Source organism: Larus michahellis, chromosome Z (genome assembly GCF_964199755.1).
Source record: "Larus michahellis chromosome Z, bLarMic1.1, whole genome shotgun sequence".
Classification (NCBI taxonomy): Eukaryota; Metazoa; Chordata; class Aves; order Charadriiformes; family Laridae; genus Larus; species Larus michahellis.
Genome location: NC_133930.1, coordinates 54,128,891 through 54,156,687, shown reverse-complemented (window position 1 = coordinate 54,156,687; position 27,797 = coordinate 54,128,891). Strand labels below are relative to the sequence as shown.

General features: G+C 42.3%; 1 protein-coding gene across 2 annotated transcripts in view; it reads left to right on the top strand.

Moving 5' to 3' along the window:
* PIGG (phosphatidylinositol glycan anchor biosynthesis class G (EMM blood group)) overlaps positions 1-27,797 on the top strand; it is a 90,562-nt gene that overhangs the window by 45,403 nt on the left and 17,362 nt on the right. Inside the window, exons 12-13 of one of the 2 annotated variants that reach the window (XM_074569071.1) lie at positions 10,586-10,749; positions 13,137-13,194. In XM_074569071.1, coding sequence (XP_074425172.1) covers positions 10,586-10,749; positions 13,137-13,194 — 222 coding nt within the window. The remainder of the gene's footprint in view (positions 1-10,585; positions 10,750-13,136; positions 13,195-27,797) is intronic. The other variant, XM_074569070.1, reaches the window with a different exon arrangement.

Below are 27,797 nucleotides of genomic sequence, written 5' to 3'. Positions count from 1 at the left end.
GTAGCATCACAATAGGTCTACATACAGTTTAAGACTGAAGGGAATATCTGCGACAAGATAATGTCTCTTATGAGAATCATGACAAATTACCATTCTTATATCAAATAGTATCTTTTTTCCTGAGGAACCTTACTAATTTCAGTAACACGGTTCTCCGCATTGTAAATAAGGTTGTAATTTCACAAAAACTTTCTTTAGCATTGAAGCTGGAGAGGGTCTTTCCACTTCTAATAATGTTGGAAACTTAACGTAGCAGACTGTCTTAGAAGGGCATTTGTTAAGTTGGGAATCAGGTTGTTTCTGGTTTAGGAGGAGAGGCTTTCTGATTTGTTGCAGAATTTCAGGGTGAGACTTGTGTTGGCTTTACTTTTGAGGTGTGTCTGAAGATGACTGTGCTCAAGCTTAAGGTACTTACTACTGTGTTTCTGATCCTGTTAGTACTGATTGAGGCTTGACTTTGCTCTGGAAGTACATGCCAGAGTAGGGAATTGCTGATGGGGATGATATCATCATGATTCAGCCCTTCCTACCCAATTTTCATGCTCAGAGGACGTAACATTTCTTTGTTGAATGGGTTTTGCCATTCTTGAATGTTACTGTTCAAGCAGTCAGCTCTGATCATGGCATTTTAAGAGCAGCCCTTAGTAGGGTTAGCAAGAGGCTGAAGGCAGGGCACTCTCAATACTGACGTACCAAGCAAAAGCAGCTGCCAGAAATTTAATGGTGGGTAGGCTGGCAGGAAGGTCCTAGTTAGGGAAAAGGGACTAATAAAGAATGGTTTGAATGTTTTCATAAAGCACCCATTTTCAGTGTTGATGAATTCTTGGTACAGTTGGCTGAGAATTTTACATAACCACCAATTCACAGAAGAGTTGAGGCTGGAAGGCGCCTCTGGAGATCATTCAGTCCAGCTCCTCCGTGTCCAATGTCAGGTCAACCAGATCAGGCTGGTCTGGACTGTGTCCAGTCTGATTTTAAATACCTGCAGGATGAAGACTCTGCAGCCTCTCTGGGCAGTCAGTCCAAGCGCTTGACCACCCTAGCCAGTAAAAATGCTTTTTCTGATGTTTAAACAGAACTTCATGTATTTCAGTTTGTGTGCATTGCTTTTCATCCTTTCACTAGTCACTACCGAGTGACTGACTGAGAGTGTCAGAGTCTGGCTACATCTTCATTACTCCTCACATTTTTATTATCCCTGCTGAGCTTTCTCCTTTTCAGAGTAAACAGACCCAGAGCTTTCAGACCAATGTTTGTATGACAGGTGCTTCGTTCCCGTCATCATCTTTGTCGTGCTTCAGTGTACTTTATCCAGTATATCCATGTCTGTCTTGTGGTGGGGACCTCAGGACTGGACCCAGGAGCCCAGATGTGGTCTCACCACTGCTTACTAGAGGTAATGGAGCAGCTCCCTCAACTGGCTGGTGATGCCCTCCCTAATGCAGTTCCAGGTTCTGTTTGTCTTTGCAGAAAGGGCAAATGGCTGGCTAGTAGACAACACAGTGTCCACCAAGCCCACCTTGTCCATCTCTGCCAAGCTGCTTTCAATATGGTTAGCGCCCAGCCTGACCCAGGGCATGGATTTATATCTCCCCAAGTGTTGGATTTGACATTTCTGGTTCCTGAACTTCATGAGTTTTCTTGGCAGCCCATTTCTCTAGCCTAGTGAAGTGCCTCTGTATGTCAGCAGGCCCATCTGCTTTATTAACCACTCCTCCCAGTTTTGTGTTGTATGCAGACTTGCTGAGAGGGGCGCTCTGCCCTGTTTCCAGTCATTAATGAAGATGTTAAAAGTATCAGCCCCAGTTTCAGGCCTTAGGGTTGATAGCTAGTTGTTGGCCTCCGGGTGGACTTTGTACTGCTGATCACAACAGTGTAAGCCCAGCAGGGGAGCCAGTTTTCAGTGCACCTCGCTGTCCGCTTTCCTAGCCTCTACTGCATCAGTTTGCCTGTGAGGATGTTATGGGCGATGGTGCTAAAAGCCTCCTTGTGAGGTGAAAGTGCATTAAATACATGTAGCCCGTGTATCCTCGGCCGATACAGTATGATGGAATAGAAAATAAGGAAATTCTTTCTGAAATAAAACATTTGCTGTGGAAGTGTAATTTTCCAGGTTAAATTTTATGTTATCTCTGATCTGAGTGCTGCAAAAAATTGGGGAATAATTTTTCTGGAAGAATTTCCATGAACTTTGGAAAATGTGTTTAGCTGCTTCAGAAATACGCTATCAGAGGCTACCAAGATCATAATACCTCTTTCCATTTGACCATGCCATGCTAAAAGTTTTTTTTCTATACCAATAAAAATGTATTTATTCAAGACCAGTAAAAGGTAACAGTTAGATCTGACAGCATGTTGGGTTTTTTAAGTGGTATTATACTAATGCTAGTGGGAAGATAGAAATATGCTCTAAGATTTTTCTTTTTAATGACTAACTTTTTGCACTTTCAACGATCTTTGCAATTGAGAAGATTTGGGGGTTTTAGAAGCCTAGAAGAGGTGATTTCTGTTTTAATTGTGCTGTTGGATATCGTCCATTTTCAGGGCATCCACCCAGGCCTCATCACCCTGCTGGCAATTTTGACATTTTTTCTAGATGTGTTTCCTTTGGAAATAATAACTTCCAGCATGATACAGATTTCAGCAAGCTTGAGGATATTTTAAATATTAGCTCTGACAAGGGAGTCTCTTGCATATAGACATGCTGCTGAAACACAGCATCCAAAGCTCAGGAAGGAGAAACTCTTCATTGCTTTGTTGTAAGCCAGATTGCTTGATTGGTCTTTGTGTATCTCCTGTCACTCTATGATCTGTAGAACAAATGGTGATGGTTACTTAACAAAGCTTCTGGCAAAAGCAGCACAAAGCTTTTTTTCCCCCGTTTTGTTCCCCACGCTTGTCTATTATTAAGTCCAAGATATGATATAGAGCAGATCCACATAAGGAGCTGCCTTTTTGTGTCCCATCACATGTCTGTAAACTCCAACTTCGAAGAGATTCCTCTAATTTAGCAACAGCTTAGCAAAAATTTTGACAAATCCTTACTCTGTTTAACACTGGGCCCTTTAAAAAATTTATCCATTTCAGAAGAACTTGCCAACAGTCTTTTGCAAATTTTTTTTGCTGTCTACTTGGAAAACTAAGGTGTGTGCCTATTCAGCATGCCTAAGACAGAATAAAATGACAAAAGGATTGTAATAAAACAGGAGGGATTTTAGAAACAACAGTTTTTATTGTGGTCTGTTTCTCTGTTTTACTCTATTTACCTCTATATCTCTATTTCTCTTATCGGAAGTAAGATTGGATATTGCCCCATCCCTGGAAGTGTTCAAGGCCAGGTTGGATGGGGCTTTGAGCAACCTGGTCTATTGGAAGGTGTCCCTGCTCATGGCAGGGGGGTTGGAACTAGATGAGTTTTAAGGTCCCTTCCAAACTCTAACCATTCTATGATTCTCTATTTTTTTCTATTTTTCACAACATCCTAGAGATGTTTCAAAAATAGAGAAATCAATTCTGCTAAGGGAAAAAGTGCCTTTAAGGGTCAAGACAGATAGAATTTTCTTTCACCCCCCACTCCTTAGAGAACAAGTTTTCAGTTCTCTTTTAAAACTGCTGTAAGTACATTTACATTAGATGTCCTTTCTAGGATGGAGATTAGGAGTTTGACCAAAATACCACTCTTCAGATGTTAGCTTTGTTCTTTTATTCTCTGATGAAAAAATAGTTCTGCAGGTATGGAGAGGAACAAATTGAATCATACAAGGCTAAGAGGTTTTTGCTTTTTTTTCCCTTCGCAATTGAAAGCAGTTATCTGCGTTATCTGATGTGCAAAATATTAGTGTAGAAAAGTAGAATGATCGAGCTAGTTGCTCATAAAATTATAGAGGCTACAAAAGTCTCTCAAAAACTAATTAATGCTCTCTCTTCAATAGCTAAATTTCTCTCAGTTTGTTCTGAGAATAGGTTTTCCTGTCTGTGACTGTAGATACAACAATGGAAGAAACTTCTTCCAGAAATTATGCTCCTTGTATGTTGGTTTGCTCAGTATGTAGCATTCTGCTCTGCATTTCCAGGGAACATTAAAAACCTGACAACCTACAAAACCCACTTCTTTTTTAGTTATTTTTCTCAGATATATTTACGTTTCTCCTTCCCTTTCCTTTGAGTTCGGAGTCTAGAGCATGAATGACTTCTTGCAGGGAAAAACCTGCTCAGTTTGTGGAAGCTTAAAATCAGGATTGAAGTGTTTCATAGACTTATTAGTGACACGTAATTAACTGGCAGTCATATTAATGGCATGTAATTAACTGTCAGTCACTGAACTATAGTTGCAGGATCCATACCAGATATACAACATATGAACACTCATCAATTTCTATGCCATTTTGTATACCTGATTTGAAAAAGATCTAGCCCCCACCCTTGCGCCACTCCCCCATCCCCACCCCCCTCCTCCCAAAGACAGAGAGGTAACCTCCCCTTCAGGTGTGTTACAGACACTCTCTTCTCTTGGCAGTGCAGGTTCCCCTGTTTACTTGCACCTCTTGTGACAGATGCAGGCTCTCAAGCTTTAAGTATTTATGTAAATGTCAAGATTACCGTAGATGAGTGACCTCAGGAGAAGCCATAGATGATTTTGTGTGCACTTTCCATCCCTTCCTTACCTGAGTGATGGAAGGTGTAACTCTGGAAGTACACATACTTTTCATGATGTAGCTTTCTGGTTTAGTGTTTTAGATTTTAATTGTTTGAATAAAACATTTAATCTTTTTCCTTTACCTTGTGGGAAAACCAGGAAGGTCTTTGCTTGGTGTCAGCTTTGAGATCCCTGCCTTCATTCTGTGCCTTCCAGTGAAGATACAGCATTCATACTAAGTAAACTGCAGGTGTCCCAGATTTAGCACTACCTGTCTTGGGCATGACCATCAACACTGAAGTCTTACATTTTGACTGACTTAGGAAAGTGTTTTATTGCAGACAGGGTATGCATCGTTTGTTCTCAAATATTGAATAAACATTGAGGAGGTACAACTGGGCTGTTTTCTGCCAGAGAAGTCCATCAAGTTCTCAACTTCAGTATTGACCTCTGTTCAGCCTGTCTTGGTACCAGCTAGTCATTCTTTTACTACCTCTGGAGTGAGCAATATCTATGCTTGAATGCTAGGCGAGAGATGTGAAGGAAGCACAACTGTATTACTAGGCATGATGTGCACTGCTGGCATATAAATATCTTCCCTCACTTTCTTTCCTCAAGTAACCTTTTTGTGGTTACTAGAGCTACCACTATTAAACTGTCTGGGTTAAGAATGGTGCTAGGTTTTTAATTTCCAGACAGGCATGATGATACAATGTAGCATGCAAAAATGATAGGAGGTTTATGGTTGAAATACAGAAATTGAAAAACACTGAAATTTGTTGTTGGTGTAGATCAGATTGGAACTAAATTTAAACTGTGCTAGCTAAATGAGGCAGGAGAAGAGAAATATCAACTAAATATAAGACCCTTCCATCTGGAAATAGGAGAGACATTTGGAGAACTACTTTTTGCATGTCTTGGTGTGATCATGAGAAGGAGACTTCTTGCCCATGTTACCGAGCCTTTATTAAATCTTGGTAGGCAAGAGGGTATGTAATGACAAAAGCAGTAACTCTTTGTCACTAAGTGTGGAATGTAAGTGATGGCCTTTTTGAATCTGATAGTGAGCAAAAATAGCCTCGTTCAGGATAGCATATTTAATGTATGAGGCAGCGTTCTTTTGAAAAAAACATTGTAGGATCCTTAAAGACTTTATGGAAGTATAGCTGTGAAAATCCTAAGTGTACAGAGTAAGCAAGGTTTATAGGAAGAGACAGTGTTTTTCATTGATCACTTGGTATAGTTGATGAAAGTAGAGGGGGAAAAATGAAGTGTCTGAGTGATCTACTTGATCTTAAGTAGAAAAAAAAACAAGTGTGAGTTGAAAAAAAATTCCTTGAGATTATGGTTGGTTTTGCATTCCACATTCCATCTGTGCCAGGGCCCTGAGTGTATCTCCTGTCTAGGAGTTTAGTTTAAGTGGAGTTCAAGGTAATCTCTTTCACTAAGAGGAGCTGCTGGGAGAAAAGGTAGAAGGAAGGGCCTGGCCCTCCCTTCCTTTGGGAGCTGCTTTTAATCTGATCCTTCACCGCCTGTGCTGTGTCACAGCTGTGTAAGCAGGTATGTCTATGCCTTTCTTGTACCTTTTTGATCCTGATATGGACCTGGACCTGGTTCCTGGACTTCCTGGCCTAATCTTGGACCTATCTTGTCACTCCAGACTTGCTGTGTGATCCCTGGACTGCATCTGGTCCTGATCACTGTCTTTGGATCCAGTCCTGACCTGGACATACCACTGAGCATTCCCAGTCCTCCTGACAGCTCACCTTCCTTTGCAGAACCAGCTTGCCCTTGGTACTCTCTGGCAATGTAAGCCTAAAAGGCAAATTTATTAAACAGTTTTAACTTACATGGGAAGACTACACATTAACTTTTTCTGGACTTTTAGCAAGATTGTTGTGAATAGTAAGCAGTGGAAAAGGTTGCGCACACAGGTTGTGCTTTCTTCATGCTTGGAGGTTTTCAGAACTTGACTGGATAAAGTCCTGTGTTATTTATGTGGAGCTGGGTAAAACTACTTTGTTTTTTAGTCTTGTTTTAGTAGTTAGGGTCTTTGCTTTATTTATTGCTTTGTGTAAATCAATGCAGAGAAGCAAAGCTGAAAATACTTCAGTTTTGTCAAACAGATATAAAATTAATACATCTAGTCAGAATGCTACTTATTTGTCAGGATATTATTACAAGCTTGAGAACCTCTTGATTAATTTTTCAACAAGCTTGAATGATTGATTGTTTTTTCCTAAGCTCTGAGTTGTCCACATCTCATAAGTCACCAGTCAATTCCCAGAAGTATACTATATCTTTATCATTGCTACTTGCCCTTCAAGAGAATACAAATATTTGTTGTTTCTCTTAACTATAGCAGCTCCTAAAAAAATTCATGTTGCTGTAAATATTTCTTAAAATATTTTAGTTACCTTGGATGAAAGCTCATAAATGAACAAGAATTCCATGTATGTATTTATTAGTCTTGTGGTTTTTTTGTTCCCAGCCTGAGAGCAGTACATCTGCAGAAGAGGAGAAAGAAAATACTGTCTCAAAACTTTTAAGACTTTTTTATACTTTCTGGTATTTTTTTATCAATAGAGGACAACAGGATAGGTTTGTACATTTTCAGAATCATTTATATCTAATTCTTCTTGCCTTTAGGTAGAGAGATGGACTGAGTCACATTTTAAAGTGGCTTATAGCTTTCTCTTATTAACATTTCAAAGCATTGTAGGATAATATACGTTGGAGAGGACCTCAGAAGATCCACAGTTCACCCCAGAGCAGCGTCAGCTGTGTGGTCAGACCAGGTTGCTCAAGGTCTTGAAACCTCCAAGGATGGAGGCAGCAGAACCTTTCTGGTGAACTTTTTCCAATTACTTCATTTTTTCACCTAAATTCTTTGCTTCAAATAATTAAAATAAATTCCTCATTCTATGCTTGTTTATAGAATTCAAATTACTAGAAAGGTGTATGATGATGTGAAGGGCTCAGTGGAAGTGCGGTAACAGTCTGCTGCATTAAATCAGTCATTAAACAAGCCAGGTGCATGTCAGTGTTGTCTTGTACCTCCATACTTCTCAGTTCAGTGAGAGTCATTGACATACTGCAGGTAATAACTCATAGTGAGTGATGCAGTATCTGAAAAGTTTTCAGAAAAATCATGCCAACTTTGAAGAGGATTTTAGATTGTTCTCATTACTGTCTATGGAGGGATTCTCCTCTGTTACTGTAGCAAATATGCTGGGTAGTTTCTCTAGCCAGTGTTGTTACATTTGCGCTTTGTTGATCTAGATCATGGTGGATTATCATGGAATGCTTTTGTGCAATAGTGCATTGTCTCCTGTTGTTTTTTGCCCTTACCACAATAAGCTATTGCAGTATTTGAAATACTGGAGCGATACTTTAAAATAGAAGCATAAAAGCAGACACTTTGAATTGTGGAGTATTAGAAGTTATAAGCAACGAAAATTCAGTTCAAATATATGAATTAGTCTTGGACATCTAACATGAAGAAAAAAATGCTTCTTGCTGCTCTGAAGGACTCTTCCAATAGTAGCTGTGGAGCCATCTATGAGGCTCAGCAGCTTTCTTGTGAGAGTGGTGTGTTTGGACACTTGACATCTAGCATGGTTGGAGTTTTAAGTGTGTGGATCCAAGTGTGTGCATCCTTGCTCTCCTCGTTCTACGGCTACATTACTTTAGAATCATAGAATGGTTTGGGTTGGAAGGGACCTTAAAGATCACCTAGTTCCAACGCCCTGCCACGCGCAGGGACACCTCCCACTTTGACTTTAAACAAAGTCAAAGATAGGTGGAGTCATCCCTGTGTGAAGGGAACCACAGGGAGTTGGGGAGAAGGTTGAAAGCACTATTCCTACTTCCTGGTTCCTTCCTCTGCCCTCACTACCTTCCAGAGGAGAGTACATCTTTTTGTCCTGTTGTGCAGGACCAGTGGTATGGACTCCCAGGTGCTGCATTTAATCTTGCTCCTTCTCACATAAAATGGGATGGGAAGTTGCCCCAAGGTGCCAAGGATCAACCATGTGTATGTCCAGGTGGAGCAAGCAGTGTAAAGACACCGTACAGCTCTTCATGAGCCTGACGTCTCAGCTTTTCTACTCTGCACGCATCATACAGAGGAGAAAGAGGGGAGAGAAAATAAGCAGATGTGATGGGGAAAAGACATGTTGATGTGGACAGGGATTGGGGGAAAAGAGAGCAGTTTCTCTCCCTACCTGACCCTGTCAGACTTTTGCTTGTTGAGGTGCAGCACTCTGCCCTGCTCTCAAAGTGCTTCACCTGGCCTTTCTGCTCTTTCCATGTCCTCAGTCTATACTTCTGAAACCTGAGGAGGAGTCTTGTTTTAGAGCTTTCTTTTCCAGTCTCATCTTACAGGTTCTAGGGCACAGATATGCTTTTCCTTTAACTGCTCATCATTAGTTATTTGTTGCTCTGCTCCTTTCATTCCCAAAGATTACGCTAAATGCATAACAGTAACTTATTACACTGGTGCAGTGTGATGATAATTTACTACAGTAGTGCATGGTGAAGGTCAAAATGAGAAAGACGGGCAGTCATAAGTCAAGATTTTTCTGCTGTATGATGTCTTGGTAAAATTCATACTTTACTGCGCTGTTACAGCTTCAGGCTTCCCTTACGTTCTGGGGATATCTTCATGGTAGGAATCACAGAGACAGCGACCACTGATAATGAGCTCTGAACCATTCTGTCAATGTAGATGGCTTTTCTCTCCCTTAGATTTTAGACTTGTTTCAGGAACAGGGTTTTTGCTGTCCCTGGTGTCTTGTTACTTAGGTATGTGAAATAGCTACCTATTTTTCGTGCTTTCCTGTGTGTTCTGGATTTCGTGGACAACCCAGACATGTATTTGGTGATAGCTGGGCTAACTTGCGGTTCAAGAAGCCTGCAGTCACTAAGGTGAGAGGAGATCAGGTTGGAGGGAATGAAGGAGCCACGGCTCCTCATATGGGCTGCTGGGACTGGGTCTGAGGCTATTGGTGGTGACAGTCCTTACATTTGGGTTGTTCTGGCATTCTGTATGGGGGAAAGGAGAGTTTGATGGCTGTTAGAATACCAGCGCTGTAGAAACCAATCAGCTTCTCCAGGTGGAGTAAGAATGTCTGAGAGCTTTCACAGTAGTCTGAGGAAACTTGTGTGTGACCTGCTAAGCTAAGAAGATTCTGCCTTAATCAAAGGGTGTGTTTGCTGCTTTAGGTATTTGAATGAAGTTGAATACTTGGGCATTTTCAGTGGAAAATGCTTCCTTCAATTTTATATTATTCCTTGTTATTTAGTGGTGTTAGTTACTGAATAAGAAAACTAGGTAAAACATACAAGTCTTGGACAGCTCTTGATACTTTCATTGCTGTATGTTCCTTGTGTTTTCCTCTTTATAGGTTTTAAATACCTGTCTTAGATAAAATCTGGTTACATGCAGCACCTTGTGTTGTGGGGCAGGCAGGTGGGTAGTGTAGTGTTCCACTACAGCTCTAAATTAGAGCCCTGTTGTCTCTAAGGGCAAGAAATATTTATTTCCTAGGGCAGTTTCTGGCACCAGGCCTAACATCTTGGGTTTGAACCATGCATGATGAAAAAAACATTTTTTTTTTCATTACCGTGACTGAAATCTGCAAGTGTAGCTGCTTGCTTTAAAATATTTTTTTGATGTAATCTATTAAACAACATGTTAATTTGCAGACAAAATAAGACAAGCAAAAGATCATGCTGTTTATGCCTTCATTAGTCTGTAAATGCGAAAGAGAAGCTCTTGTTTGGTAAGCTGCTTTATTGAAATTCGGATGTAAAGAATATGGCTGTACTGTAAAGTGGCTTAAAGAATAAGTCTTTAAATGGTGCAATAATTAATATTATTTCAATGTATCCTAAACGTTTCTTTGGAGATACTTATATCTTTCCTTTTTTTATTCCTATTTTCAGGGAAATTCAAATGGTATTGCTACTGTGGATATTTCAGCAGGTTTTGTGGGCCTAGAAAGCTATGTGGAGATACCAGCTATCTTCCTTACAGCATTTGCAACATATGCAGGACCTTTGCTTTGGGCCATTCATCTGCTCTGCTACTTGAGTTCTGAAGTTAGCAGGTAATCATGTTTGGAACTATATTAATGCTCTGCTATGTACTGCAGATATAAATACCATCCATATAGTGTGTACAGTTTTGTTCCGATCATTGTTTTCCTTGGAAGTTAGGTTTCTATTAAGAAAATACATGTTCTTTTTTTGGTATGAGTTAGTATCACCTCACTCTTCCAGTTTCATTTTCTCTGCAGAAGTTTTGCACTGGGAATATACGTGTATGTTTTACTAATTTTATTTCTTAATGAGTTCTCAGTTTGCTGTGCTAAATTACTTAAAATTTTACTACATTTTGTTGTAACAGCACGTGTGGCCTAAAAACATTCTTCTTGGAATGTATTAAGTAGGAAACCTGAGAAGGACTTTTTAAAGTAATAGAGTAGAATTCAAAGTTAACTAACGTGCTGTTCTTTGAATGTCTGTGCTTGTTTGGCATAGTGACATACAACATTTTATAAATAAAACAGATTTATTTTATTGTATGTTACTGGTTATTGCAGTCATTTGTAGCTAAAATATTTGTACTTTTGTGTATCTTGTGTAGCGAATGGGCTAATGTAAAATGAATTAGTGCTTTTAGAATTTTAAGAAGACACAGTTGGAAAATGCTTATGTAACTTAGAGTGTGCATGTAAAACCCAACTGGACTCTCTAGTATTGCATTTCAGTCACCATCCAGGGCATTCAAACTGAGAGATGCAGTATGTTAAAATAGAGATAGGAGTTGTAAATTGTGCATCATATAACACCAGTTCACAAATGCAAAAACTTGATATATTTTCACAGAAATAACATTTGATAGTGACTAAATTCTTACCATCCCAGAGTCTTTTCTCTATTGTCTGTGGAATTTAAATATACATTTTATTTTTATTTATTTTTTAAATGGGGAACAAAATTATGCAGCAGGCTTTGCAGGTGGGATTTTAGATGATGTTTAGTTTATCACAGTTCTTTCTCTTATGCATTGTCATCCTCTGTAAAGCTCTGACTTCCCTTTATCTACATAGTATCATCTTGTCTCATCCTGTCAGTGCTTTTTGTTTTCTGGCTTCTCTCTTCTCCTTTCACGTGTTTGTTTTGGACTGTGAGCTTGTGTTGGCACATATGTGTTCATCGAAGGCATGAGGAGATGGGATCCCCAGCTGACCAAGATGCATAAACTAATGGAGGTTTTTGAACCAGGAAGGACCTGTTCTAACAGGCTAAATGCCTGCACAGTCCACTGCTATGTTTTAACAGGCACCTTTAACAGGTAGAGTTGTTATTCACCTTATTCATTGATTTGCCTGTCTGCCGTATTGCTCTCTAAAGATGTCTAGCTCTGTCTACTTTATTGCAGTAGAATTATGCAGCCCAGTGCTGGGCTATTGCATTGCCCTAGTAATGCACTCCTTAGTGGAGATTGAGATTCACTGTAGAACATTACCTCTTAGTCTGAGTCCAGCTACCTTGAAGTCATCTTTCGTCTTACATAGATTGATGCTGTCTAAGTACCGGTCTTTATGTATAATGTGTCAGAAAACCAGCCTTTTCTCTGTTCATTCTGGTATTTTTTTGCTTCAGAAGGAGTAGGTGTGGTATAAACTAATAATTGATGTCTGGATTTATATAACCACAGAAAATCCTTTCTTGAATTTTCTTGGCTATCTGGTGTCTTGACACCAAACTCAGTTTTAACTCTCTGCTTCTAATGCTCCTCACTTTAGCTTTAGTTACTACTTTGTTCCATCAATACATCTTCCCAGTATCCAAGCTCTTCAAGTTTTCTCCATTCTTTTAACTCACTTTAAAAAGAGTTATCATGTATAAATAAAAAGCCCTGCCTTGTCTTCTAGTAAATATGTGACCCATGACCCTAAGTATTATTTACATTCTATTAATCTACTGGTTTTCCCGATTTCTTTGTACCTCTGCCATGCTTTGTTTAAAATAACGCTAGACAGTTTCACTAGCCACATCCATGTTCTTATGTTGGTGGGCTTTTTTAGCAGTCTCACTTTTCATTCTTCATTATTACACTGTAGGTGCTTTGGAACTGGAGTTTTTTGCTTGTCCTTTGAAGACTCTGAGCACAGTGGAGTAAACCACCTCAGTGCCATTATCTGGGGAGGGACAGGGAAAGAATAAGAGCTCCTGTAATGTTTTTAAAGAGCTCAAGTTTTAATGTTGTTTAAACCCTAGAGACTGCAGACTGTGATGAACACTAACATACAATGAAGAGAAAATGATATCATATAGCATGTTTTTTGAAAGCTCTTCTAACAAAATAATAAAAAACTTTATGTAACAAAATCTTTGAGGATCTGTACTTGTTTAGTATTGTTTCAAATAATGTGCCTCTAGTAGTGTTCGTTGTTGTTCTGATGTTTTCTTGGTTGAATTTTTGCAGATTAAAAGCTCAGCTAAGTAGTGTTGCCAGGTACAGTGCTGGTTTAAACTGCTCTCAGGTGGGTAGCTGTGACCCGTAATACCCACATCGCTTATGTAAGTAGATTCCATCAAGCAGCTTGTGTCTGTAGCCATTTTAAGGTTCATTTGGGTCAACTGGTAAGGTCATTTCCTCTATGAAATAGTGCATAACTCTGGACTGAAATCTCTGTACCGCTGGGACTTGCTTAAATTGGTATGTTATGATGCTCAGAACTTGGTCTGCACACTTTTTATTTTGTGTTTTGATGTTGCTGGCCAAATGGTTGTCTCATTATTTTGTTGTTATTCCTTGGAGCTAAAGCTGAAGCTGCAGAAGGCAGAGGTTCATCTGCTTCATGTGTTTTCTTAAATGTATGGGAGACTGAGCTTTCCGAAGAACTGCTGGATGAATTAGAATGTTTTTTATAAAGGCTTCTTATTAACTGTTTTATAAGCAATATGCCTTGGTCAGTGAAATTCAAACCTTTTCCTTTTTTAATGTGGTGCTGAGCGCAAGATGATCCTTTCCCCACTTTCTCCGGATAGGAAGGTCTAAAAGAATCCAGCTGCCCTGGTTTTTTTTGGAGTATGCTGTGTGAGTCCTGTTAGGTTGCCCCAGGATGCTGTCAGGACTCCTGACTCATCATAGAACCGTCTTAGCGGAATGAATGGGCCCAGGACTGCTCCGCAGTGCAAAGTCTCTAGCATCCTGCAGCCCATTTTAGAGCTATTGCATCTGAGGAAGTTGACCTGGCCAGGGAAGTCTGACTTCAGTGCTATCGATCTTTGTTTATTCTAGCAGAGCCCATGTAATTTATAGCTGCATCAGTTGGGTTGGCTTACCAGAGCTTCTTGCTGGAGTTCTTAGAAGCTGAGCTCCACTGGCGCGTCACTTCCTAGGGGCAAGTAGACATGCATATCCTTCCCTTTCTCCACACTTTGCATTTATGAAGTCGCAGAATACTTGACCCTCCTGTCCAAAGGAGGGTCAACCAGAGCACACTCATCAGGGCCATGTCTAATTGGTTTCTGAGTATCTCCAAGGATGGACACTCTAAGGTCTCCTTGGGCAACCCGTTCCAGTGTATGACAACCCTCACAGTAAAACAGTTGTTTTCTGACGTTCCAGGGGAATTTGTTATGTTCTAGTTTGTGTCCATTGCCTTTCACCCTTTCACTGGGCACCACTGAGAACAGTCTGGGTACACCTTCTTTACTTTTGCCCATCAAATATTTATGAACATTGGAGAGATCCCTGCTGAGCCTTCTGTACTGAAGGCTAAACAACCTCAGCTTTCTCAGCCTCTCATTTTATGTCAGGTGCTCCAGTCCTTCATCATCTTTGTCACCTTTCAGTGGACTTGCTCCAGTACACCCATGTCTGTCTTACACTGGGTAGCCCAGAACGGTATCCAGAACTCCAAATGGGATCTCGCCACTGCTAAGCAGAGAAGAAAGACCGCCTTCCTCAACCTTCTGGCTCTACTTTTCCCACTAAAGCCCTGGGTTGGCTCAAGGGAATATTGCTTGCTTATGTTTAACTTGTTCGCCAGGAACAACCTATGTCCTTCTCTGCCAAGCTGTTTTCCATATGGTCAACCCCAAGTCTGTCTTGGTGCATGGTTTTCTTCCCCAGGTGCAGGATTTGGCATCTCCCTTTGCTAAGCTTCTTGAGTTTCTTGTCAGCTCATTTCTCTAGCCTGTTGAGGTGCCTCTGAGTGGCAGCAGACCCATCTACTGTATCAACCACTCCTCCCAGTTCTGTATTGTTTGCAAACTTGCCAAGGGGGCACTCTGTCCCATTGTCCAGGTCATTCATGAAGATGTCAAACACTATTGGCCCCAGTGTCAAGCCCGGGGGTTGACTGCTAGTTACTGGCCTCCAGGTGGAGGACTGTTGATCGCAACTGCGTGAGCCTGTAATTTGAGCGGTTTTCAGTGCACCTCACTGTCCACTTTCCTAGCCTGGACTGCATCAGTTTTTCTGTGAGGATGTTATGGGAGATGGTGTTAAAAGCCTCCTTGTGAGGTGAAAGTGCATTAGATAGATACATGTAGCCCATGTATCTGTCCAATAAGGTATGATGGAACAGAAGATAAGGAAGTTTTGAAATAACACATTTGCTGTGGAAATGGAGTTGGAACTCCTTCAACAATTTGCTTCCATCTGATCAAACACGTGGAAATATAAAATATTCTCCTCATATGGAAAGGTAAATAACTAAGTGGCATGTGATAGACAGTAACATGGATATTACTGCCACTTTTAGTTCTTCAGGCTCTCCTCAGAAACTTGGCAGCTTAAATGTGATGGGATTTTCATAGACAGAAATAGTAAGAATCCTTTGCACAGTTTCCATGGAGACTGAAGCCAATAACTCTTGAAACTATTTTTGAGACAGGGAGTACTGATTAAACTGATACCTAAACTTAACCAAGTATGCTGTGTGTGACTTGCATAAATTCCAGAGAGTACCTGATTTATGTAAAGGGTAATTTTTATAGTGACCGCTATATTGGTCTGATCTGAAGTAGAACTTTGCATTTTGGGATCCTTATGACTGGAAAAAGGGCCATATTGGGTAATCTGACCTATATTATGCTATGTCATTGTTCAGTACACTCCAGATGGATTCAGTTTTCAAGCTCCTACCCAAATAAAATTGTCATGTGGGTGATGGTCATAATGTTGTGTAATCACCACTCTTTAGTTAGGCATCATGGTAGTTTTCAGATTTCTTGTACATTGGAATCTGTGTTTTAATTGGTTTAATGAGTAAGGTATGAGGGTGAACTGGTGGATGGTTCCTAGCATTAGAAAGCTGCACGCTTATTGGCTTTTCTTCCTTAGTGATCAAAAGTTATAACAGTGCTTTCATATTAGCAAATGGCTTTCAGGTATTGAAAATGCAAGTTATGCCTTACAGGAGGGATAGTAGTTACAAATAGTTACAAAATAGTTTTGTAACTATTTTAATAGTTACAAAACTTTTAATGTTATGCCTTGACTTTGTTAGTGTAGAATGCCAGCACAGCAAAGTTTTATTGTGAATTCTTTTATAATGCTGATCTAAACAGAATTAAGAAGGCATGGTTGCTAAAGGAACTTCAGCAGTTAACATCAGCTTCTGCCAACTTCAGCCTAATATGTTTGATTCATTGAGTCCCCCATTCACAATCCATGTTAATATATTAATCCTTTTTCTTTCTGACATAAGCTGAACATGCAGTGAGTGTTTCAATATACTTTTTTTTTTTTTTTGAGTCCCTGGTAGGAGGTGCAGCCCTCATTAAAGACAAAGGAACAATCCAAATATTTATCCCTGAACCCTTCAGCATTTTACATAAGTAGTTTTTAATTCTTCTGGTTTCACTCCATTCTCTCTTCCTTATTTTAATTGAAGTTGAAAAAATGCTTGCCACTAAGAATATACTGCTGCTATGTTCTCAATAATGGCAGTACTTGTTATCTGTTGTGTCTGCCAGCAATCCCGTTCTCTAAATAAAAAAATAAATAAAACTTAAAGAAGAAAGTATCTACTTGTTCGTTGATGTGCATGGAGATCTGGGAGTGATTTGATAAAATTGGAATGGGGTTCTGTTGCCACAAGCCAAGAGTATTTCACTTGCTTAGGTATCTCCTGACGTGCTGTCATTGCACTGATGGTTGGAAATTTCTCTCGTCATTAGTGCTCTGTGATGGATACCTCTTCATTCATTTCTTTGTGATGCTGGTGAGGCACTGACTTTTCCTATTGAGTTTCCTTGAGGCAGCCATGGCTCTTAGTATTGAAAAGTGTTTTCTTAGTAGTGATCCAGAAAAGTAGGGTTGCCTGCAGTTGCCTCTGTGTTAGAAACAAATGACAAGTTGCTTCAAAGCCATTTTCAAAATAAATGCCATCCTCTTGCTCCTTGGACCAGCTATGCAGCTGTCTTAGGAGCTGAAGCACTTTCTATGTAAATGTTAAGGAAAGTTGTGTGCACAGAATTTATAAATACATGGATTTGGGATGAGTTAGGTTATTTTTCCTTTGTCTAGATAGAACTAAGCATCTGAACAGAAACTTAAAGAATTATGATCTAATTTTTGGTAGAGTTGGCATATCCACCATGAGGTTTGTTTTTCTGGTAATGACTGATGACCCTAATTGAGAACTTGTGCTCCAGTGTGCTAGCTCCTGCCCAAATGCATTGTAGAGTTGGCCACACAGCTTTTAAATGCTTTATTGATGCTGTGTATTGCCATTACTTTGAGATTGTTCTCATCAACAGAACTGCCGGCTTAGGTAGGGGCCACTTTTAACTAAGCACATTATGCTTTTTAATTTTTAAGTGGTCTGTCACTTTTTCTTTGTGCGTGATCTTGACTTGAAAGGAAAAGGTTCTGAAATTGGTTTTCATTCCTGCCCAAGCTCTAATTTGAGGTTTTATGGTTACATTGTCTTCCTACTCTTGCTCATTTGGTGTTCATCTGACTTATAGAAGTATGCTCAGAAGCATATAGCTGAGTTGACTGTACAGCCTCTCAGTTCTTAGTGCATCTGTAGAGTTACAAGCTGCTTCTTACTCTACCTAGGGTGCAGGTATGCAGTACCACTTTGCCGTACAAAAGCGTGCAGTATTTGACCTTTATTTTTGGTTGGAACTTCTGCATTGTGAGACAATATTTTTCTGCAACCCTGTATGTCTAGATTTACAAATGCTGCTTACACAAAAGAGTTCATTAAATTTAATGCATACCAAAGTTTATTAAGAGTCTCAACATTAATGACATGGGGCATGAATAGCCTAGGGGACATCAATTTCAGGCAGAAATTCTGTGATCCGTTAATGGTAAGCATCTTACCATTAAGGGTAAGAATTTCTTCAAAGAATAATGACAATCTAGACAGGATCTAGACTTAGCAGAACTCTAGAAAGACTTGAAAAGCCTCTAAAAATCTGAAGAAAAAATAATGAAAAGAAGGTTGTTTAAGTCTTGAGTCTGTAAATAAACTTCTGGTAGCCCTTCCTATTATTAGTGAACCACAGCTGTTGGAGCTTAAGAGGAAAGCTAACTTGCATCAGAGTTGCAGGATAGCAAGTGGTCATGTGGCATGTTATTTTCAAAAATCGTGGGCACTGGGATGCAATTAAAGGAATTTTAGTAAATTGTGATGAAAGGGATTAGGTTTGTCTATACTGGCATCTAAGAAGTTTTCTTTGATTAGTCCACACGGCTGTTAGTAGAGGAAGGACCCTGAAGCTTGGTGCTGCTATAAAGTGAAGTTACACTTTCCTGTGTGCTTCCCTTCTGTCTCTGACTCATTGTCCATCATTCTCTCTTGCTTGCTGTCCCTCTCTCTCACTCACTCGATTTCTCTCTCTTTACCTTGCTTGGTATCCTCCCCATCCCCCTCTTTCTCTTGCTATCCCCTCAGCAACCCCTGCCTCCAAGGCTTCCCTTCTCTCTTGGGCACTTTATACCTCTTTGATGTGCTTTGCCTTTCACTTGTGCATGCTTTGCCTGTCTCTCTCTCACACTTGCCTTCTCTCTTGCGCATTTTCCGTCTTGTCACAAAAACTCACAACTGGCCTGTGCTGACTGAGGAGAGACACAAAGACGCGAACTGTAGACTTTGCAAGAGTAAATATTTATTCATGTGCATGAGATGTCCCAGCCAAACTGGGGCATCCTGAATGTGGTTTTATACAGTGTTCTTGTACCTTTGTTCATGCTTCTCTCTTGCTATCCCCCCTCTATCCCCACACCCCGGCTGTCTCTGTCTTGCTTTACACCTGTTTTCCCTTCTCTCCTCTCGCCCCCAAGCTATTCCTCTCTCTCTTGTGTTCCCACCCTCTCACAGATGCATCCCCTCCTTGTGCTCCTTCCCCATCTCATGCCTGGGCTTTCATCATCTCTCATGCGTGGATGTTCCCCGTCTCTTTTGTGTTCAGGCTTTTTCCACTTCTTGCGCTTATGCTTCACTCCTCTTGTGCACATGCTTCCCCTCCTCACACACACTTACCTCTCTCTCATGGGCTTCCCCACTCTCGCACTCTCCTCCCTGATGCAAATCTGTCCTTCTCGTGATTCTGCCCCTTTGCAAGCGTGCTTCTCCATGTGCTTTCGTCCTTGTGCGCTTTCTCCCTCACACTTCCCCCCTCATTATACCCCCTCATGGTTTTCCTCTCGCTCATGCATACTTTCTCCCTCTCCCTGTTGTGCTTTCTCTCTCACAGGCACGCATTCTCCCTGCTTTATGTGCAATTTCTCCCCACCTCACACAAAATTCCACCTTCTCTTACACACTTCTGCCCGGCTCATACACACTTCCACCTTCTCTCACGTGTGCCCCTCTCTCTCTTGCCTGCTTCCCCCTCCTTTGTGCTCTTCCCCTGGTTGGCACACTCCCATCTCTTTTGTGCATTCCTCCCCTCCTTTGTGTGTTTCCCCTCTTGCACACTTCCCCCTTACTCTTGCAGGCTCCCCCAGCCTGATTCCCCCTCTCACACATACATTCTTCTCCTTGCGCATGCACTTTCTCCCTCCTGCACGCAGACTTCTCACGCATGCTCTCCCTCTATTACTTGAATGTACTTTGTCTCTCCCTTGCTTTCTTTCTCTCTTGCGTACTTTTGTTCTCTTTGTCTTGCGCCTCCTTGTGCCTCTTGCTTTTTCTTTTTCTGTCTTCCTTTCCCTTCTGTAGATTTTCTCCTTTCTTGTGTCTCACACTTTTTCCATCTCTCACACACATACTCAGATTCTTACAAATTCAAATTGCTTGCACTTTCCCTCTCTGTTGCACATTCAACCTCTTACCTGGGTCCCTCTTCTCTCTCACACCTTCCCTCTCATGTGCCTTTTCTTTCTCTTGCACTTCCTTCCTTCATTCTCTCTTTGCCTCTTTGTCTCTTGTTTTCCCTCTGCTTTGTATGGTTTCCTGTCTCTGACAGATTTTCCTTTCTTGCGTGCACTTTCCCTTTCTTAAGCTTGCAGTCTCTCACTTACGCTTTCTCCTTCTCACTTGCTCTCTCTCCCTTCTGTCTGGATAGTATTTCCTCTTCATTTGTAGAGCTCCCTCCAACTATACCCTGCTTTCATATTGTCTTGGACCTACTTTCCCTCCTTCTTATATTTGCATTTCCCCTCTTGTGGATGCAGTTTGCCTGCATCTTTTAAGCTTTCTTGAGTCCCTCCCCACACACACTAGCTTGCCCTCCTCTCTCTGCCCTTTTCTTTCCCTTTCTTTCTCTTCCTTCTCTCTGTTGTCTCTTTCCCCCTTTTCCCCCCTCTCTCACATTCTGTCTCACTCTGAGGCTTCCTCTGTTTCTTTCTCTCTGCAGACATATTTTCCTCTCTCTGACACCCTTTTCCTGTGTGCCTTTTGCCCTTCTCTCTGATGTACTTTGCCTGCTGCTTATGTATATCCTTATCAATGATCTGGGTGAGGGGATTGCATCCTGCTTTACTAACCTGATCTCCTTGTCTGACAAGGTAGTCTGCTTAGTGGACAAGGGAAAGTCTGTGGATGTTGTCTACCTAGACTTTAGAAAGCCTGTAACACCGTTTCCCACAGCATACTTGTGGAGAAACTGGCTGCTCATGCCTTGGATGGGCATATACTTTGCTGGGTAAAAAAATGGCTGGGTGGCCAGGCCCAAGGATTTGTGGTGAATGGAGTTAAATCCAGTTGGCAGCTGGTCACAAGTGGTGTTCCCCTGAGCGCAGTATTGGGACCAGTTCTGATTAATAACTTTATCAACAACCTGGACAAGGGGATCGAGTGCACCCTCAGGAAGTCTACAGATGACACCAAGTTGGATGGCAGTGTTGATCTGCTTGAGGGTAGGAAGATTCTACAGAGGGATCTGGACAGGGTGGATTGATGCGCTGAGGCCAGTTGTATGAGGTACAACAAGGCCAAGTGCCAAGTCCTCTTCTTGGGTCACAACAACACCAGGGAACACTACAGACTTGTGGAAGAGTGGCTGGGAAGCTGCCTGGCGGAAAAGGACCTGAGGGTATTGCTTGACAATCTGTTGAATATGAGCCAGCAGTGTGCCCAGGAGGCCAAGAAGGCCAACAGCATCCTGGCTTGTAACAGAAATAGTGTGGACAGCAGGACTTCCGGAAGTGATCATCCCCATGTACTCAGCATTGGTGAGGCCACATCTTGAATACTGTGTTTGATTTTGGGTCCCTCACTACAAAAAAGACATTGAGGTGCTGGCGTATGTCCAAAGAAGAGCAACGAAGCTGGTGAAGGGTCTGGAGCACAAGTCTTATGAGGAGCGGCTAAGGGAACTGGGGTTGTTTAGTCTGGAGAAAAGGAAGCCAAGGGGAGACCTTACCACTTTCTACAACCACCTGAAAGGAGGTTGTAGCAAGGTGGATATTGGTCTCTGCTCCCAATTAACAAGCAGTAGGACAAGAGGAAATGGCCTCAAGTTGCAGCAGGGGAAGTTTATATTGGATATTAGGAAAAATTTCTTCACCCAAAGGGTTGTCAAGCATTGGAATAGGCTGCCCAGGGAAGTGGTTGAGTCACCATCCCTGGAAGTATTTAAAAGATGTGTAGATGTGGTGCTTAGGGACATGGTTTAGTGGTGGACTTGGTAATGTTAGGTTAATGGTTGGACTTGATGATCTTAAGTGCCTTTTCCATCCTAAATGATTCTACGTGCCTCTTGCATGTATTTTCCCTGTCTTACGCTTTCCCTGCTCTCCAATGCTTTCTTTCTCCTGCATATTTTGCCTCTCCTGCATTTCACTGTCTTATGTGCTGTGCTTCTCTCATGGTTTTTTTTCTTCTACCTCTCTGCTTCCCTGTCTCATTCTGTCACTTTGCCCCTTGTGTGCACTTCCCTCTGCTCATGTGCTTCCCCTTCTTGTGTGCACTTCTCCCCTCTTGCACACTTCCTCCCTTACGTGCATTTCCCCCCTTGTGCATGTTGTCTTTCTTGCATGCATATTGTCTCACTCATGCACACTTTGCCTCTCATGTGTGCTTTACCTTTCATGTTCTTTGCCTTTCCCTCATTTGTGCTTTGCCTCTCTCTTGCGCGTGCACTTTGCCTTTCTTTCTTGCATGCATGTATGCTTTCTCTCTCTCTCACGTCTCAGGCTCATGTGCTCATGCTTTACCTCTCGTGCATGCAAGCTTTGCCTCTTGGGAGCGTGCTTTGCCACTCTCCCTCTCTCATATACACCATGCTGCTTTGTCTTACGTCTTTTGCTGGTGGTGTCTCAGTTTACGTACTTTGCTCTCATTCTCTCTTGCTTTCCTGTCTAACATCCTTTTCTGCCCTCTTATGCATTTCAATCTCAATTTTTCTCTTATTTGCATTTTATCTCACTCAAGCTTTCAGTCTCTCACTATGCCCCTCTGTCTCGCTTGCTATCCTGCACTCTGTCTTGCTATACATCTCTCTCTTGCTCGCTATCCCTCCCTCTCAACCACCCCCTCCAACTGTTCCTCTCTCTTTTGAACTTTCCATCTCACTCTTCATCTCTTTCTTCCTGCCTCCCCTCTCCCCCACCTATCTCTGTCTCCAGTTCTCTCTGTCCCCTCTCCTGTGCTTCCTTGGTCTCTTTTGCTCTGTCTCCCATCTTTCCGTCTCTTAGATGTGCGTTTCCTCTCTGTTATGTCCCTGCTCCCTAGCAGTCCTTCTCTTCCAGATATGTTTTGCCTCTCTCCCTCACACACTTTGCTTCTTACATGTTTTTCTCTTGTGCTTGTCTTTTTCATTCTCCCTTGCTTTGCCTCTCTCATTTTCTCCATCCCTCATATACTTTTCCATCTCTGACACATTCTTGCACACACTTTCCCTCTCACTCATGCTTTCAATCCCTCACTTGTGCTTTCTCTCCATTGTTTGCTATTTCTGTTTACTCCCTGTCCCTCTTCCTTGCTCTTGGTATCCCTCTCTATCTCCCCATCTGACTCTTGGGCTTTCCATTTTGTCTCAAATGTGTTCTCTTTCTCCCTTACATATTACACCCCAGTCTTACTCTGATGTTCGTTCTGCCTGCCTGTCTTGGGCTTTCTTAGTACTCCCTCTCTCTGTCCTTTCATTTGTCTCTCTCCCTCAGACATGCTTTCCTGCTTTGCTACGTGCTTTCTCACTGTCTTAGTTCCCTCTGTCTGCCCAGGTATATCCCTATGCCCCTCTCTGTTATGTCCCCCTGCTCTGTCCCTCTCCTTGGCCCTGTTCTTCCCCTCTCACAGAAATTGTCTCTCTCTTTCAGGTGTGCTTTCCCTCTCATTCTGATCAGCTTTTTCTTTCACAGTCCATTCCCCTCTCTCACAATCTTAAACACATATTTCCTCTCTCCGATGTACTTTGTCTCTCATACATGTTTTGCCTCTCTCTCGGTTTCCTTATCTCTCATGTTCTTGTGAGCATTCACGCTCTTGCATGTTTATTTTGTATTTTCTATTTCTTCTGTTCCCCACTCCCCTTCCCACCCCCATCTCCCTATTTCTTACTATTGCTCTCACTTTACCAATGTATTTCTCTCTCTCCTCCTTCCTTCCAAGTTATTCTCCTTTCTCAGATGTGCTTTCCTTCTCTCAGACATTTTCTCTTTTACATGTTCTTGCTTTTGCAGTTTTCCTCTTTTGCTTGCACTTTCCCACTTGTGCTTTCTTTTACTTTTGCTTTTCTTCCCTCTCTTGTGCTATTCCTCGCTATCTGTTGCTGTTGTTTCTCATGTTTCCATTTTCTCTTGCTTTTTCCCTCCCTCTGTCCTGTGCCTTTCCCACGCACCTTGTTTTGCCTGCTTTCCTGTCTTCACCTGCCTTCCCCCCAACCTGTTTCCCCTCTCTCATGGACTCTCTTTGCCTGTCTCCCGCGTGCTCTTCCATCTCCGACAGTTTTCCTCTTTCTTGTGTGCACTTTCCTGCTCATGCTTGTGGTTTCTTGCTTGTGCTGTCACTCTGTTGTTCACTATTTCACTCTTGATTGCTCACTTCTCCTTCTCTTGCTTTCCCTCTCCTGAGCTTTCCATTTCTCTCAGACATGTTTTCCCTCACTTGGATGTGCTTTGCCTTTCTCTTGGACATGCTTTCCCACTCTCTGTTAAGCTTTCCCTGTTGCGTGTGCTTCTCTCCCTCTTGCTTTCCTTGTCTCCCTTGCATGGTCATGCTCACTAGCACACCCTCTAACATGTTTCTTCTCTCCCATGGTCTCTTGCTTTCTCCCTGTCTTGCATGCTTTCTTCCCTCACTTTCACAGAGACTTTTCCACTTGCTCACTTTTCCTTGCGCTTTTCGTCCCTCTTTCTTGTGCTGCACCTCTCTCTGACATGCTTTGCTTTGTGTTGCCTTACCTCACACCTGATTTGTCTCTCTCTCGTGATTTGTCTAAGAGTTTTTTCTCCTCTCTCTCCAATGCACTTCCCTTCTATCACCCCCCGCCCCTTGCTTGTCTTCTCTCCTGAACATACTCTCCTCGTCCTCGTTTTTCCTCTTTTGCACTTCCCTCTCTTGTTCTGCCTCACTTTCCCTCTCCCCCTGTTGCTTTGCCACTCTGTCTTTTGTTCTCCTCATCCCTTCCATAGTTTTCCATCTCTGAAACATTTCCTTTCTTGCATGTACTTTCCATCATGTATGCTTTCAGTCTGTCTCTCGTGCTTTCTCCTCTCTGTTGCTCATGATCCCTCTCTCTATTGCACAGCATGCTCCCCACTACCCCTGTCTATCTTGCATTTTCACTCTTAGACCCACTCTCTCTCATGCTTCCCTTTTGTCTCTTGTGTGCTTTACCTCTCTTGTGTGTTTTTTTCTCTTGTTCCCTCTCACTCTTTTGCTTTCCTCTTCTCTGTCTTGCTTTCCCATTCTTTCCTCGTCTTGCATGCTTTCTTCCTGTTGCATAATTTAATCTCTCCTGCTTGCAGTTTTTCCTTTTGCTCATGTTTCCTGTCCCACGTGATTTTTCTTTTTTCTCCCTTTCATGCTCTGGCCCCTGCTATCTGTCTCTTTCTCTTGCCTCCCCTGCTTCACTCTCTTACTCTCTCCCTCTCCCCCCCCAGCCTTTTTCTCTCCCTCTCAATTTACTTTTCTTCTGTTTTCACTCTCTATCCCTTTTTGTTTTCACCTCTCCTTCTCACTAGCCCTCTTATTGCTCTTTCTCTGATGCACTTTTCCACTGTATAATTTTTCCTCTCTTGCATACTTTTTGTCACCTGCTTTCTTCTCTCTTGGCTTTCCCTCTCTTGAGTGCCCTTTCCCCGTCATAGGCACTTTGCATCTCTCTGTAGTTTCACAGTCTTGCATGTTTTTTCTTTCTCTTGTACTTGTGTCGTGGTTTGGGCAACTTGCTTCTCCCTTTCTTCCTCCCTCTCTAGCATGCTTTCTCTCAGTCACACAGTCCCTTTCTCTTCTGCTTGCACTTTCCCTCACTCATGCTTCATCTCTTTTACTTTTGCTCCCTATTTTGTGCTCTCTCTCTCTCACTATCCTTTTTTTCCTCAATTCCCTTCTTTCTCTTTTTCACTCTCCTTGCTTTTGCTCTTTCTCACTTTCCTCTTTCACTTTCCCACTCTCACATGCTTTCCCTTTTGTCTTAATGCTTTTTGCCTCTCACACTGTTTCTCTCATGTCCTTTATCCTTCTCTCACATGCTTTGCCTCTCTTGTGTGCTTTTACTTTCTCTTTCACTTACCTATCGTCACTTTCACTTTCTAGCACGCTCTCTCTCATGCTTCCCCCTCCCTTGGGTGCTTTTACATCTCTGACACATTTTTCTACGGTCTTGCGTGCACTTTCCCTCTTGCTCATGCTTGCAGTCTCTTGCTCATGCTTTCCTTACTTTTGCTGCTTGCTCTCTCTCTTTCTATTGCTTACTGTCCCTACTTCTCTCTCAGTATCCCTCTCTCTTTCTCTTGCTACCCCTTCCTCTTTGTGTCTCTTGCTTTCCCATTGCCTCAGGCATGTTTTCTCTCTCCCTTATGTGCTTGCCTCTCCTCCCTCTCCTCAGATTTCTTTCTCAAGCTTTCCCCCTGTCTTGGTCACCTGGTCTGACATGCTTCATCTCTTGCATGTGCCTTGCCTCTCTTGTGCATGTGCTTTGCCTTGCCTCTCTCACATGCTGTTGCACTCTATGGTGTACTTCCTGTCTCTCTGATGTGATCTCCTGTTTGCTCCTGCTTCCCTGATGTGATTTCCCTTTTGCTCGTGCTGTCAGTATCTTACTTGTGCTTTTCTTCTCCCTCTCATGCTAACCCTCTGTATCTCTTGCCACCCTCTCTCTGTTTCCCTCTCTCTTTCTAGCTCTTTCCATCTCTTTCCCATTCCCTCCTTCTTTCCACCATTCTCTCCCTTCCCTGTCCCCCTTACACTCCCTCTCTCTTGCACGCTTATGTCTCTGTCATTCCATTTGCATGTCCTGCTTTGCATCTCTCACACGCGTTATTTCTCTTTCTCAGACATGCCTTCCCTGTTACATTCCCTTTGCCTCTATCTCGTTTGCCATCTCTCTCATGTGCTTTCTCTGTCTTGCATGTTTGTTCTTTCTCAGGTGCTTTTCTCTCTCCATGTCTGTTGCTTTCAACTTCTTTATCTTGCTCTCCCTCTCTCATGTGCTTTCTGCTTCTCTCACACAGTCCTCTCTTTTGATTGCACTTTTCCCCTTCCTTGCACGTTCACTTGTGCTTTTCTTCACCACCTCCTATCCCTGTCTTCCTTTGTCTTTCTGTTGCTTTGCCTCGTTCCTTCTTCTCCACCTCTCCTACTTTTTCTCTCACACATTTTTCTTCTGTCTCTCTGAGACATGTGTTTCTTTCATACTGCTTTCCTTCTCTCCCTCACACACTTTCCTACTCCCATGTCTTACACGGTTTGCCTCTTTGACTTGCTTTGCCTCTCTGTTGTGTGGCTTGCCCCACTCTCTCTCTCCACCACCTCTCTGGGCAGCCTATTCCAGTGCTCTGCCACCCTCAAAGTCTCGCTGTATGTTTCCTCTCTGTCATATGCCCATCTTGGATGTTCATGCTCTCTCTCTTCAATGTGCATTCCCTCTCTCCCGGACTCACTTTGCCCCCTCTCTTGCTTTTGATAGATTCCTTGTGTGCCTTCACTGTCTTGTGTGTGTCAGCTTTCTCTTGTACATCCCCCTCTCTCTGTATCCCTTTGCTCTTCTGCTCTCCCCCTCTGTTGCATGCTCTCCCAGGCACATGGTTTTCCTCTCTCATGCTTGCACTGTCACTCCCGCTGTCAGTTTTCCGTGTTCTTTTCCTCTCTCTCTTACGCTGTCCCTTTTGATTTCTTGTTATCCTGCCTCTTGCTTTCCCTTCCTCTTGTTTTCCCTCTCTCTTTTCCTATTCCCCTCCCTCTTTCTCTCCCCCCCCTTATTCCCATCTTTCCCTGTACCTACCCTCCTTTCTCCCTCTCTCTCTCTTGCTTCCCTGCTTCTGTCCCTCTCCCTTGCCTTCCCTCTCCCTTAACCTTGCTTTCTCTCTGATACGCATTTTCTCTGTCGGTTTCCCTTTCTCACACACTTCCCCCCTCAATCACATGCTTTTCCTCTCTCCTGTCACCTTTTTCTCTCTCCCTCACATACTGCGTCCCTCTGTCACAGCCTTGCCTCTCTTGCACATGCGTTCTCTAGCATTGCCTTTTCTTGCTCTCTCAGTCTTTCTTATTCCCCTAAGCTTACC